The sequence below is a fragment of the Rhinolophus sinicus genome, linkage group LG03 (assembly GCF_036562045.2).
Source record: "Rhinolophus sinicus isolate RSC01 linkage group LG03, ASM3656204v1, whole genome shotgun sequence".
NCBI lineage: Eukaryota > Metazoa > Chordata > Mammalia > Chiroptera > Rhinolophidae > Rhinolophus > Rhinolophus sinicus.
The window spans coordinates 19,890,613-19,903,068 of NC_133753.1; the positions used below are offsets into that span (position 1 = coordinate 19,890,613).

At 39.2% G+C, this 12,456-nt stretch overlaps 1 protein-coding gene across 43 annotated transcripts in view; it reads right to left on the reverse strand.

Moving 5' to 3' along the window:
• Positions 1–12,456, reverse strand: part of NRXN3 (neurexin 3) — a 1,514,302-nt gene that overhangs the window by 48,481 nt on the left and 1,453,365 nt on the right. For 33 of the 43 annotated variants that reach the window (XR_012494579.1, XM_074327136.1, XM_074327130.1 and 30 more), the window contains one exon: positions 1,641–1,719. The exons of 1 other annotated variant lie outside the window; for it this stretch is intronic. Coding sequence is in view for 40 of the 42 variants with exons in the window: in XM_074327136.1 (XP_074183237.1) it covers positions 1,641–1,719 (79 nt within the window). In the remaining 2 variants the exon portion in view is untranslated. Of the gene's footprint in view, positions 1–1,631; positions 1,720–12,456 lie in introns of all 43 variants that reach the window. 9 more of the 43 variants (XR_012494578.1, XM_074327134.1, XM_074327133.1 and 6 more) reach the window with 1 other exon arrangement.

Here is a 12,456-nt window from a genome sequence, read left to right on the forward strand (position 1 = left end):
TTGACTATATTCCCCTTCACCTTTTTCACCCGTCTACCCATCCCCCTCACTCTGCAACCGTCCCTTTGGTCTTTGTTTCTGAGTCTGTTTTTATTTTGTTTTGCTTACTCATTTATTTTGTCGTTTTTGTGTTTGTTTGTTTTTAGATTCCACATATAATGAAACCATATGGCATTTGTTTTTCTCTGTCTGACTTATTTCACTTAGCATAATACCCTCTAGAGTTAAAACCTCACTTAGTATATTGAGATAACTACCCAAACATTAAAAAAACAAATCTGACTAACCGAGTTAGTTACTTTCCTTTCACACAACCGAGGTCCCAAAGGAACAGATCACACTGAGAAATGAGAAGGCCCTACATATTACTGCTACATCCCGATGCAGTGCTGAGCACAGGAACCCACAGAACTTCCTGGATCCAAAGCCACTTGCAAGACACCAAGCAGTCAGGCTCCCACAAAATTTGAAAAATTGTAAATCATTTCGGGGTAGCAAATGGAGGATTTTTACTTTCGTTATATTAGTTCCTCATGAAGCTTACATTTCTCTAGAATTAGCAAAAAAAAAAAAAATGTTTAATGGCTTGCCTTTTTTTTAAAGAAAAGGGAAAAAAAAACAACAGAAAGAATCAACTAGAAAATTCTATTTATTTCTCTTAACATTTGCAGAAACAAGATCCTGACCCAACTCCAGCTTTTAATTCTATTAAACATACACAGAAATTCGATGATATCTGTTCTCTATTATATATACACATATAAATGTTTAACTTGTAGCAAGTTTCAAAACGGACGACTTGGGAAAGTTGATAGGAAATAATCAGGGACTGCAGTTGCTTGCTGGACATTATATCATGTATAGCTTACTATAAAGAAAGACCATAAAAACATCAAAATGTATCTGGGTGCAAATGGGGAACACACAGAAGCTTCTAATTGCCAAAGTCCTTGCAACTTCAGCACAGCTTAGATACATTTTGAAGCATCTCAGCCGTTGACATGGCATGGTTCAGTACTAATTTTGTGTTTACCCTGCTATATTGCTGCACAAATTCTCTAAACACACAATGAACAAAATTAGTATAAATTTAATACCATGTTAACTGCTGTTGAAATCCCATGGAAAACGTCTTTTTTTTTTTTTTTGGTGTAGTTGCTGTTTGATTTGGGTTTTGGATTTTGTTTTGTTCGCACTTAGGCTCAGAACAACTCATGAGGCTTAAATGGCTTTTATGTCTCTTCTTTGGGGTCCTGCTTTTTGATGTCATTGCAATATAGGCCTCTTCATGGCCCCATCCCCTTTCAGTTTCACAGCTGCCACTGGCTGCTATATATTTACTGTACCGGTGGCTCATCTGGTTGTCTGATTCCTCAAAGTCAGGTCAGATATCATGGATTTTTCTTTAGCTATCAAGGATCTGACTTTAAATTTCCTTGGGATCTTGTTACTCCTTCCATGGGATTTGATGCTTTCGATTATAGATTAATATTTATATATGTATGCGTATACATATATAGATACACACATTAACACACTATAATATAATATATAAAACACATGTATATTCACATATATGTATGTATTGTTTTTTGCAAATGAAAAAATAAAGCAAGCAAAACAAGACTGACCTAACCTACCTGTACTCGGTTCACATTCAACAAAGTCTTCATCATCGCTTGAACATTCAGCAGATGATACAAGGTCATCTGATGTTGGCTGTGCATGTGAAAGAAAACATAATGGGGTAGGAGGAAGAGAGAGGAGAGAGAGATAAGGAAACCAATGAACAAAAGCATAAAAGACTTATCACTGTATCCTGCCTCCATCATTATTACTGTTTCTCTTCTCTAAAGAGAGCATGCTGTAGGATGGAGAATTTTTAACTCCTGTGTAGCTGTGGGTGGCTCTGAGTCCAGACAATCTGTGTAGCTCTTATGTGAAGCTGAGGGACCCAAAGTGGTTCTACGAGGCTCAAGCCTATCCCATTCCATCACAGTGTACAGCCTGCCTCTATCCTGACTCTAATTTCCATTTTAAGGGCAGGAAAAGGGCCACTGCAAATGGTGGGCAATACAAAGAGTGCAAGCCAGCAAAGAAATGCACTGCAGCTTTGGGAGGGTTTCAAAGGCATATGGTGTGTGCTCTCAAGTGCATGTTTTGGTGGCTGTGAGTCTATAGGCCGGCATAATTAATGAACGTTGTAGAAGCCAGTCTGTTCAGGACTAGCATAATGGCTTCTCTCGCTAGCAGTGATTTCTTCATGTAATTGCTGCAATTAGCTGAATTAGTAATGTGGACCAGCAGAGAGGTACCACACGACAGTCTCTGGACACAGGTAAGGTTATTTCTGGTGAGCAGAAACATTTTCAACTGCAGTAGTAGTAATTCAACTTGAGACAACTTTTATTTCTGTTGAATCCTACAGAAACTCCCCAATGCCAGAGAATCTGCTGCAAGAAATATAGGGGGCCGTGGGTGTGGGCAGTAAGAAGGTCCCTTGCTACATGATAGATGAGAAGACCACTTTCTGTGCCCGGTACGTACTGCATGCACAACAAATATGGTTCAATTCGTTACTTAATTAATTAATACACATCTTATATGAAAAACAAACTTTTGTCCTACTATGTGCGTAAGGGTACTCAATATATAGAGTATATACTGGTTTACTGGTCTAGTTCCCCGTGCATTGAAGTCTGAATCCATATTCAAAAGGAAAAGCAATTACAAGCCAGATGCTGTGCTAGACATATATATATATATATATATATATATATATATATATATATATATGAGTTATAGCTATTATTAATTAATTAGAAATAATTCATATAGCAGTCCTTTGGGATAGGGATATTATACTTTTAAAGAGAACTGAAGATCAGAGAGGTTAAGTGAGTTGCTGAAGGACACACAGCTAGTAAGAAACATAGTGGGGATGTGAACAAACACATTTTAGTCAAAGTCTGCACTTGTGGTCCCCATAGGCTTCTGTATACTCTTTCTTACATGATGTTATGGACTGATTTATGTCCCCCCCAAAAAAAAAAATCGTATATGGACGTTCTAACTCTCACACCTCAGAATGCGACTGATATTTGGTAGAAAGGGTTGTTAAAGAGATTATGAAGTTAAAATGATGTCATGAGGGTAAGCCTGATCCAATATGACTAGCGTCCTTATAAAAAGAGGAGATCAGGACCCTGAGAGGGACGGCCTGTGAGGCACAGGGAGCAGAGAGCCATCGAAAAGCCACAGAGAGAGGCCTCAGAAGAAACCAAGTCAGCTGACACCTTAACCTTGGACTTCTAAATTCCAGAACTATGGGAAAGTAGATTTCCATTGTTTAAGCCACCCAGTCCATGGTCCTTTGTTATGGCAGCCCTAGCAAATGAATACACATGACAACCCATACACTTAGCATTTTCAAACCACATCCGTTTTGAAATAGACACGCTAGGCCTAGAATTAGCAGACACAGTGAAGAGCAGTAGAAAAACCGCACTAGGTAATTGATTCCACTTAACTGACAGTGGCAGAGAGATGCCTTAAACCACGTTATTGATCTTTATTCTACATCTGACAGGGAGATATGTCAACCCCTGCTCCTCCTTAAAGTTAATAGGAAAAGAATTTGCAAACATACTTTTTGTCTTTTTTTTTCAATTAGACATTACTGGAGTGTGCATTTCATTTCCAGCAACTGATGCTGGCAGTTGGATCCTGGCGTACCATCATTCCTGTTAGAGAAATGGTGAGCCTAGCCCTCTGGAGCTTCTTGCTCTGATGGGGTCCTCTGCAGATCCACTGCCAGTTATTTAGGGAAGGGAGGTGGTAAGGGAATACATGCTAACTGTACACATGCAGAAGGTAATTATAAGGAGGAAACATCATTTTTGGAAGCACCACAATCATTGTTCACTAGGTCTAAAGCATACATTAGCTGTGGGGGGGGGATACCCCCCCCCAATGCAGCAACAATTGGTTTGGGTGCAGGGAGCAGATCTTAGATATTACATGGGTTTACGACCTACCAAAAGTCCACAGTACTTAAATGGAAATACAGTATATCTATGTTATTAAAATTTTATGGGATAAGCTCAATTAGGGGGAAAATGTCTTAAAAACCTCCTGAGAGGTTCATAATAAAAAAGAGGTTGAGAATACACTTCTAAAGTATAATCAATTGGAAATTAATTTGTTGGTGACTTGACTATAAGGACCTTGTAGAATCGCCCATATACTGCTTAACTAGTGTTGGTCCTTAGAATTGAGGGAAACCTGGTGAGTTAATGAAAATCCCGTGCACTCGTCTCAAGAGAGGAAGTCCAGGTAATAAAAAGGTCAGTGAGCAAATGAATGAAATCAATGCATAAGTCTAATAGAAACCAAAAAAGGCATTGACATAATATTAGTGGAATCCATAACTTAATTCTAAGAAATTTACCTTAATTTGTATTGGCCAAAGTAGTGATGTAAAGTGATTTTTCAAGAAAAGTACTAGACTCTGAAGTTGAAAGGATATTTACTATGTTCCTCTGAGCTTCCCCTACCTCCTAATTCTACACAAGTTCTCTCTCCTGTGGTTTGGGGGACACTATCCATAGCCCCACTCTCCTTTCCTAGTACCTCCTCGACTTCTGTCCCCAAAATGGGCCCCTAACTCCCACTGCAGACCCAATATACATACTCTTCCATGTTCTCACTCCCTTTCTCCCCAGTGTGCTGTTCTTGTACCCCAAATCACAGAGATTTGTTGTCTGCTGATCTCCCATGTGAATTTGGTTGAAAACAATGTTCCTTCCTGGCAACAGAAGCACTTTTTACCAGTAGCTCCTATAAATGGCGGCTAGACTGGAAGAAGGCCAATAAGAGGCAGACTAGCAGAGTGTGGTAAGAGCAAGCCTGACTCTCCTCAGAGCACAGCTGTGAACCCCAGCGCCTGCACTTTCCGCTGGTAATCTGGGGGAGCAAGTCACTTCCCCTCTCAGAGCCTCCAGTTTTTCATCTGTGAAATGGGATAAACAGACACTTGTCATTGACTGGGTATGTGATTTCAGTGTAATGTTAAAAGTGAAGCTCTGTTGCTGGCATATGGTGCCTGCTCAATAAATATGAGCAAAAACTCCTTCACTCAGTCAGTAGACCAAACAGTACCAGCAATTCATCTGCCGTGAGGAGTGATCAAGAAAAATCTACTCATGAAGATGCCAAGAGCTTAAAAAATCATTGAAAGATGATCTGTTTCCAGTGGCTCTGAGTCCAGACATTCTGGGGATCTTATGTGAATTCAGCTTCTTCTTTTCTTTCCCTTAAACCTCATCACCACCATTTACAGCCGCAGCCAATGAAACTCCCAAAGCAATTACAAACATCTCAATCCCCTCCTTGCCCTAAGCTGTAACCAATGTTTGTTTATCTGGAGAAACTCGCTTTCAACACTGCGATGCCTGCCACAGAACACTGCATAGTTTCAGAAAAACTTGTTCTTCCAGGGGCAGCAAGCTTTGATTTGCAAAGGACTCAGGATTAATAACACTGTATTTACAGATTTCTTTCTTTCTTTCTTTCTTTCTTTCTTCTTTCTTTCTTTCTTTCTTTCTGTCTTTCTTTCTTTCTTTCTCTCTCTCTCTCTCTCTCTCTCTCTCTCTCTCTCTTTCCTTCCTTCCTTCCTTCCTTCCTTTCTCTTTTCTTCTTTTTTTAAAAAAAACTATTTTTTGTCCCTGCCATCTACAGACTCAACAATTACTAAACAAGGTTTGGGATGATGTGTGCTTAGGATCACATCCTAAAGTAATGACAGTTTGATTCAAAATTACCCTCAGAAAACCCAAGGCTTTCTTTGAGTAGCTTTTTAGTTTTCTTGTCTGAGTCCTTCCTCAAACATAAGTAAACGCAGGGTTTCACTCTGAACCTTGGAAGAAAAGGCACACTTCTTTGATAATTCGTTCCCACGGCTGGTGCAATATTGCAGATTTAGACAGACGGCAGACTCAGGATACAATTATTATGAGTAGAACAGAACTATGGCCTTTTGTTTTTAAATAAAATGTAGTAGCCCTACGCTGTATGTGTGTGTGTGTGTGTGTGTGTGTGTGTTTTCCCCAAATCACAATCATTTTTCATAATTATTTCTAATTCCTTAGGAAAAAAGTGCTGTTAGTACTCTTGAGAAGAAAAAGATATCTGAACTATCTAGAATCATGCCTACTAATAACATTTACCATGTATTAAACACTTGCTACATGTAGGCTTTGTACTAAGCAGTTAACATATATTATCTCTTTCAGTACTCATAATAACCAAGGGTGTAGACGTTTACAGTGACATCTGCTGTATTTAATGGCCCACCATCCAATCCCCTTCAAGTAACAGTATTGCTTTAGGAAACTCCTCTAATTATATAGTTATCTCAAGTGTGTTCCTCAAGGTGACTTCCATGCCATCTTCACATTTTTGCCCTAACAATGACTGTTTGTCATAAGCTCTCATAATTTCCAACAGCTAAGCTTAAAGTGGTTACATAGTATGGTTCCCATATGTCAAATACCAACATTATAAATCATTTAAAGAAGAATAAAATAAGTATGACGACCCCCAGACCATGTAATTTGATAGTGGCTGGGCTACTAGGTTCACCATTAGTGATATGCAACTATCTCATCAAAGTGTTTTGTTCACTCCTGTAGTACTTTAATAAATATTCATTGAACATCTATGTGCCAAGCACCGTAACAGTCATAAGGGATAAACTGACAGATAAAGCACTGTTCCTCTGCTCTGGGAATCCATAGTCCCTGAAGAGACACCCAAGTGAACAGGCAAACTCAACATAGTAAACTGAATGCTATTATGAGCATAGCCTAAGGCAGCAAAAATCAGGGGTGCAGAGCTGCCCACAGGCAGAGGGGACCATGGGCCATGAGTCCTCAAGGACAGGTCATAGTGCAGCAGGGGAAAGCTGAGATCTGTGGGCAGGAGAAGAAGGGAATTCTAGGTGAAAGCAACAGTCTTACAAAGGCTCAGAGGTATGAAAATGCAGAGTTTATTTGTGTACCTATGAGTAGCCCAGGATGACCGGAGTGAAGGAATATACTGTGTTTCTCTGAAAATAAGACCTAACCAGAAAATAAGCCCTAGCATGATTTTTCAGGATGACGTCCCCTGAACATAAGCTCTAATGCATCTTTTGGAGCAAAAATTAATATAAGACCTGGTCTTATTTTCGGGGAAACACGATACTAGAATGACTGTTAGGCAGCTACTCGAATTATCGTATTCTTCTTGAAAACTTGGATAAAGAGCATGAATTTAATATCCTGTCCTATCAGACTTCTCTCCTTCTTCCCCTCCCCACAGCTCATCATTGTCATCTGATGCATTTCCTGTGGGAGTGAATACACATGGTTTCAGAAGGTACATGGGTCTGACTGCACCATTTCTCCACAGGACAGATTAAAGACCTTCCTTTGTTTTCTCAAGGGGAGGAAATTATTCTCCCGCTCCTATATATTTACCACATCCTATATTAAAAGTGATAATTCACACTACCCTATTTTAAAATACGTAGTTCATCGTTTTAATTCACATGTTGAAACGACTTAGCTCTGTATTAGGAATCATAAAACTAAAGATAGATATTATAATAACCTTCAATAAAATATCTGTATGGCAAGGGCCCTCTTTATTCCTTTCCTGAAAGAATGTTTATTGTATTTATATTACTTTTTTCCCCTTACCAATGCTTATTGACATTACCTTAAAATAAACGGGGACAGAAGAAAGCTCAAAACTTGACCCACCCAAGTAAATTTACAGGCAACTTTACCTTCCAATTCCCTTAGTTTCACAAACCTGGATTCTCATTTTCCTCCAATGAGTTATTGTTTCTATAATCACCTGCTTCTAATTATTTACTCTGAAGGGCTCCGCCCCATCTCAGCACACAAATAGTTCCACATCGTTCTTCATGGCTATCCATTACTTGACATTCAGAAAAATGTCTGCTGCTGTGATCAGAACAGCTCAAGATGTTTTCACCATGTCCCCTCCTTACTGCCCAGGTGCCTATTTGTGACTTTAAATTCCATCCTTCAGCCCTTTATCTTATACTGAGAAGAGGCTAATCATGTTGAGGGATCATCATTTTTCTCTATCCAGCCCCTTGGAAGTATGGTGATTTGACCGAGATTAAGCACAAGATACAGTAAGTTCTACCACAGAACACCTTTATGAAATTATAAATAACACACTCTAGAGGGATGATCGCCTTTCTTCCAGTGAAAAAGGAAAAGAGAAAGGCCCATAAGTATTCTGAAGTCCCACAGAAACAGCCATATATCTCTGCACCTGTTTCATGCTAAAAAGAATTAAATTCCTTCAAATGCTTAGGGTTTTTGTTTTCCCCTCTACACTTCCATTCTGAGACGGAGTTGGCATTTAAAGTATTTCATATGAGGGAGGTCTCACCTAGGTTCATTATGAGCATTCATTCTGTGTGTAAACAAAAGGATGTATGAGATACTTTTAATTAAATAAGAACCCGCTCACTCTAGGTAAGTCAGTATCCTTTAATGAGTTTTGAAAAGTTTGACTATTTCAATTTCAATTTATTTATTAGGCTTTTCTTCCTTAAATTCTGGCCATTGCATAGTCCCATCTTTGATCAGTGCTAACAACTTCCTCTTCCACCACCACCATCGAGAGAGAGAGAGAGAGAGAGAGAGAGAGAGAGAGACTACTGGATTATTTTTAGATTGAACCAAAGATAGAAAAATCCTGGAACTTGGACAAGCTTGTTAGAAATGATCACCTCCCCCTCCCCCAACAAACACCATCATTTCACCCAATTCTAACCCAATTCGGAAAACAACCTTAAAACATGGTTAAGAGTTTATGGATGTGATTATCTATACCTCATTTTATTCTCAGTCAAGTTCCAAAGAAGCAACTACTACGATTAGGAGAAAATGAAGACCAATGATTTTAACTCATCCTCAGATATAAAAGACAGGGGAACATGGGAAGGCAGGTTGTGAAGAATGGAGACACAGAGACAAAGGTCTAGTCTGCTTACGTTGCTTTCCGAGTCCTACCTCTACGGGCCTAAGTATCTTTATAGGAATAACACCCTGTGGATTCTAAAACCATCTTCTGAGGTTCATGTCATTGTGGTTTTTCAAGATAGTATTTCTGTCTCTTCTCTCCATCTCCTGGAGACAATCACTTGCCAAGTCAGATATGACTGCGTATCTATTTTACTTTGCCTATATTTCTATGGAATGAGAAGGCTTTAGAGAATTGCCCTGGGCTAAAGGTACTGAGCTCAGCATGACCCAAATTAGTTAACTGGAACACAGCTCTCTAAGAAAAATGAATATTAAAAACCAAACAAATCGATAAATGATTTTATTTATGCATGCATTTACTCATTCAATCAATCTTCCTTCAATGAATATCTGTTAACTGCCTGTGAGGTGCCAATCACTGCGTTGAGGATTAGACAGACCCCGTCCTGGTCCTCATGGATTTACAGACAACTGGGATTTGAGCCAGGCCAAACCAGAAAACACTGATTAGTCACTAAACAATGAGTTACAAAAACTTAAAGTGAGGTTCATAAGTGGTAACCACTGTGACGAAAATGGATGTTTACCAGCTGCCATTAAAGATATCAGTTTATACAGGAATCCAAGCAAATGGTATCATGAGCTTCCCCTTGAACTCTGCCCACCCTCAATAGCCTCCACATTCTTCCTCTTCTTTTCCACACTTCATACACTGGAACAGGATAAAGAATGATATGATTTCGAATAACTTTTGCTAATGAATTAACCTTTAAGGAAATTCCTTTGCAGACTCAAGATTTAATTAACGGTATGAAAAACAGGCTAAGCTTAGCCAAATTTTGTGCCAAGGATTGGGGTCCTTTATTGTTACCCCTGAGGTCTTCTTGGATTATACAAATAAAGGTGGTTAGGCTTCTTTTTCCCCTCCCTTCCTGCTTTCCTCTTTTAAGATTTTTCTTCCATCTGTACAAAAAACGAAGGGTGGATCAGGAGAGAGGGGAGGGAGGAGGGAGAAGAGAGTGGGTAGAAGGGGATTAAACTATCTGTTGTTCAGGCAGCCTGACGGAGGGAAGAGGAGTATTGAACCACAGAAGATTAACCGAACTTCAATGCACCTTCTTAAAAGCAGGAGGAATGTAATGCTACGTGGTGTTCCACTGATAAGCAAATCCCTCTAAATCCTTTCCATTTATTTCTTGGCCTGGAGAAATTACATATTATTTAGGAGGCAGGGGAAAACAAACAAACAAAAAAAGAAACCAAAAAAACAAACAAACAAAAAAAACGCCCACCAAACCACACACCATCTTTAGAAACGTAGATCCCGCGTCTATTGATCACAGAAGGTCTGGCTTTAACGGCCATTTTTCTTACTGGTGCTGTCCTCTCCTGGAAGGCTAATTCAGAAAGGCTGAGCTATGTTTCCCTCTGTAAACTCTTCCGGTGTTCACCACAAACCTTTTTTTGAGTAACTAGGGTCTAACCAATACAAAGGAATGCCAAAAGTTTAGCTGAAGCTCCAAAGACCTACTTTTCTTTGTTGCTTGCTTACCTTCTTGCCTGACTTTCTCACTTCTTATTTTTCTTAATTAGTTTTATTTGAATTTGTATTTCCTTTCTAAGTGAGCTCTCTATTCCAATATTAGTATTAAAATGAAGCCTCAGTCTTTAAGGTGAATGGTCACTTGGTGAGTCACCAAGACCAAATATTAATGTGACCCACAAGTAGTGATGTAGGTATCAGTTAATGGAGGTTAAAATTATGAACACATGTCTTCATTATGGAGAGCACTGATTTTTTTTTTTTGGGGGGGGGGCTAAAAATATTGATATGATTCATTTCTCCATGTTCTTTCTTGCTCAATATTTCAGGGAGAAGAAGAGATGGGTTTTTAAAAAAAGAAAAAAAAAAAGGAAAATAGACTCATATGTCTTTGTGAGATGGTCTTCCTCTTGGCGCTCTATTTTATAGTTTAACCTTACCATCCAAATCAGGAGAAACAGCCCTTCCTGACAGGTTAGGATCTCAACTTAGAAGACTTAATAAGACGGAAATATCAGAGGAAAAAAGGAGTGGCAGGATAAAGCCAGTTCTGGATCTTGGTCAGCAACTATGAGAAAGCATGGAAGGTAAGCTATTCAGTTCAGAGTAACAAGCAGTTGTTCTCCGTCTTTGGTCTCATGATGAATCCAGACATGCCAGGTGAACAGGAAAGGAGCGGGAGAACAGCAAAATATTGGGAAACAAACATAACCTAATATTTATTTTGTTTCTAGGCCACTTTTACTGAAAAGAGTGTGCAATGGAAGTGAACATCTGTCAGGTCTGCCGATGTATAAAGGAGTTGAGAATGGCCACCTTGAAACACTAAGCATAACTTAATAAGCATGCTTAGTAAAGAAGGAACAAATGTAAGCTCAGGATGCTGTAGAGTGAAAGCAAGAAGGAAGAGCATATGAGCACTTAGAACTTAGCATGTGACACAAGAAACTTACCCAGAACAATCAAATGCAATGAGTTGAAGGTAAAATACAACTGATAAAAAGACAAGATTGCCTTTTCCTTATTACCCTGAAAAGAATATCTCCCACTCAGCCATGTAATGTAATATTACAAAAGTCAGTCAGGTGCCAGAGCAACAGCAGCGGTGAAAGTAAGGTTTGTGCACTTGACATGATTTAATAAAACACCGAGGGAGTTACAGCTGATCTGCTGTGAGTGAGTCTGAGTCAGAATGATGAGAGAAAAACGTGGGCCGGTTGAACATAATTTCAAACCCCAAGAGAGGGAAAGTGCAAAAGGATTTGGCTTTGGATTGAGAATTTATCCAAGACAACACCAGTCTCCTACAGGGAAAGATTGGGGGATGGAGTCAAACAAAGCTCTTTGACTGACATTATAAGTCCCAAGTTAGAGAAAGTTTCCAGGTGGTTAGTACTACATGAGAAATTCAGGAACCCGGATGAACTCAGCCTCCAGACGTCACTTCCTCATTCCCAGGCAACAACTAGATTTAAAAAGATAACCCCATCTTAGATGTTGATTCAAAACAATTTGCAAAAGCAAACAAAATAGAACTTCTAGGTGGGAAGAGACAAGACTGTATTTCTTATTTCTGATAGACAGCAAGGCTAGCCATTGTCCCTGCCCTCGCTTATAAGCAACAACATTGATTCACTGACAAAGTGGGTATTGGAAATGCAACAGGTATAGTCCCAGGCATGAGACCTATGTAGACACCCAGGGTTCTGTGCCCACAAGGTCTTGTGTCTGGTTTAATGTTCTGCTCTCACCATCTTGAAATTCTTAGCCATTTTATTTTTGAACTTGTGTTTTAAAAGTGAAATTCAATGGAGCATGGGAATAAGCAGATGAAATGCATGC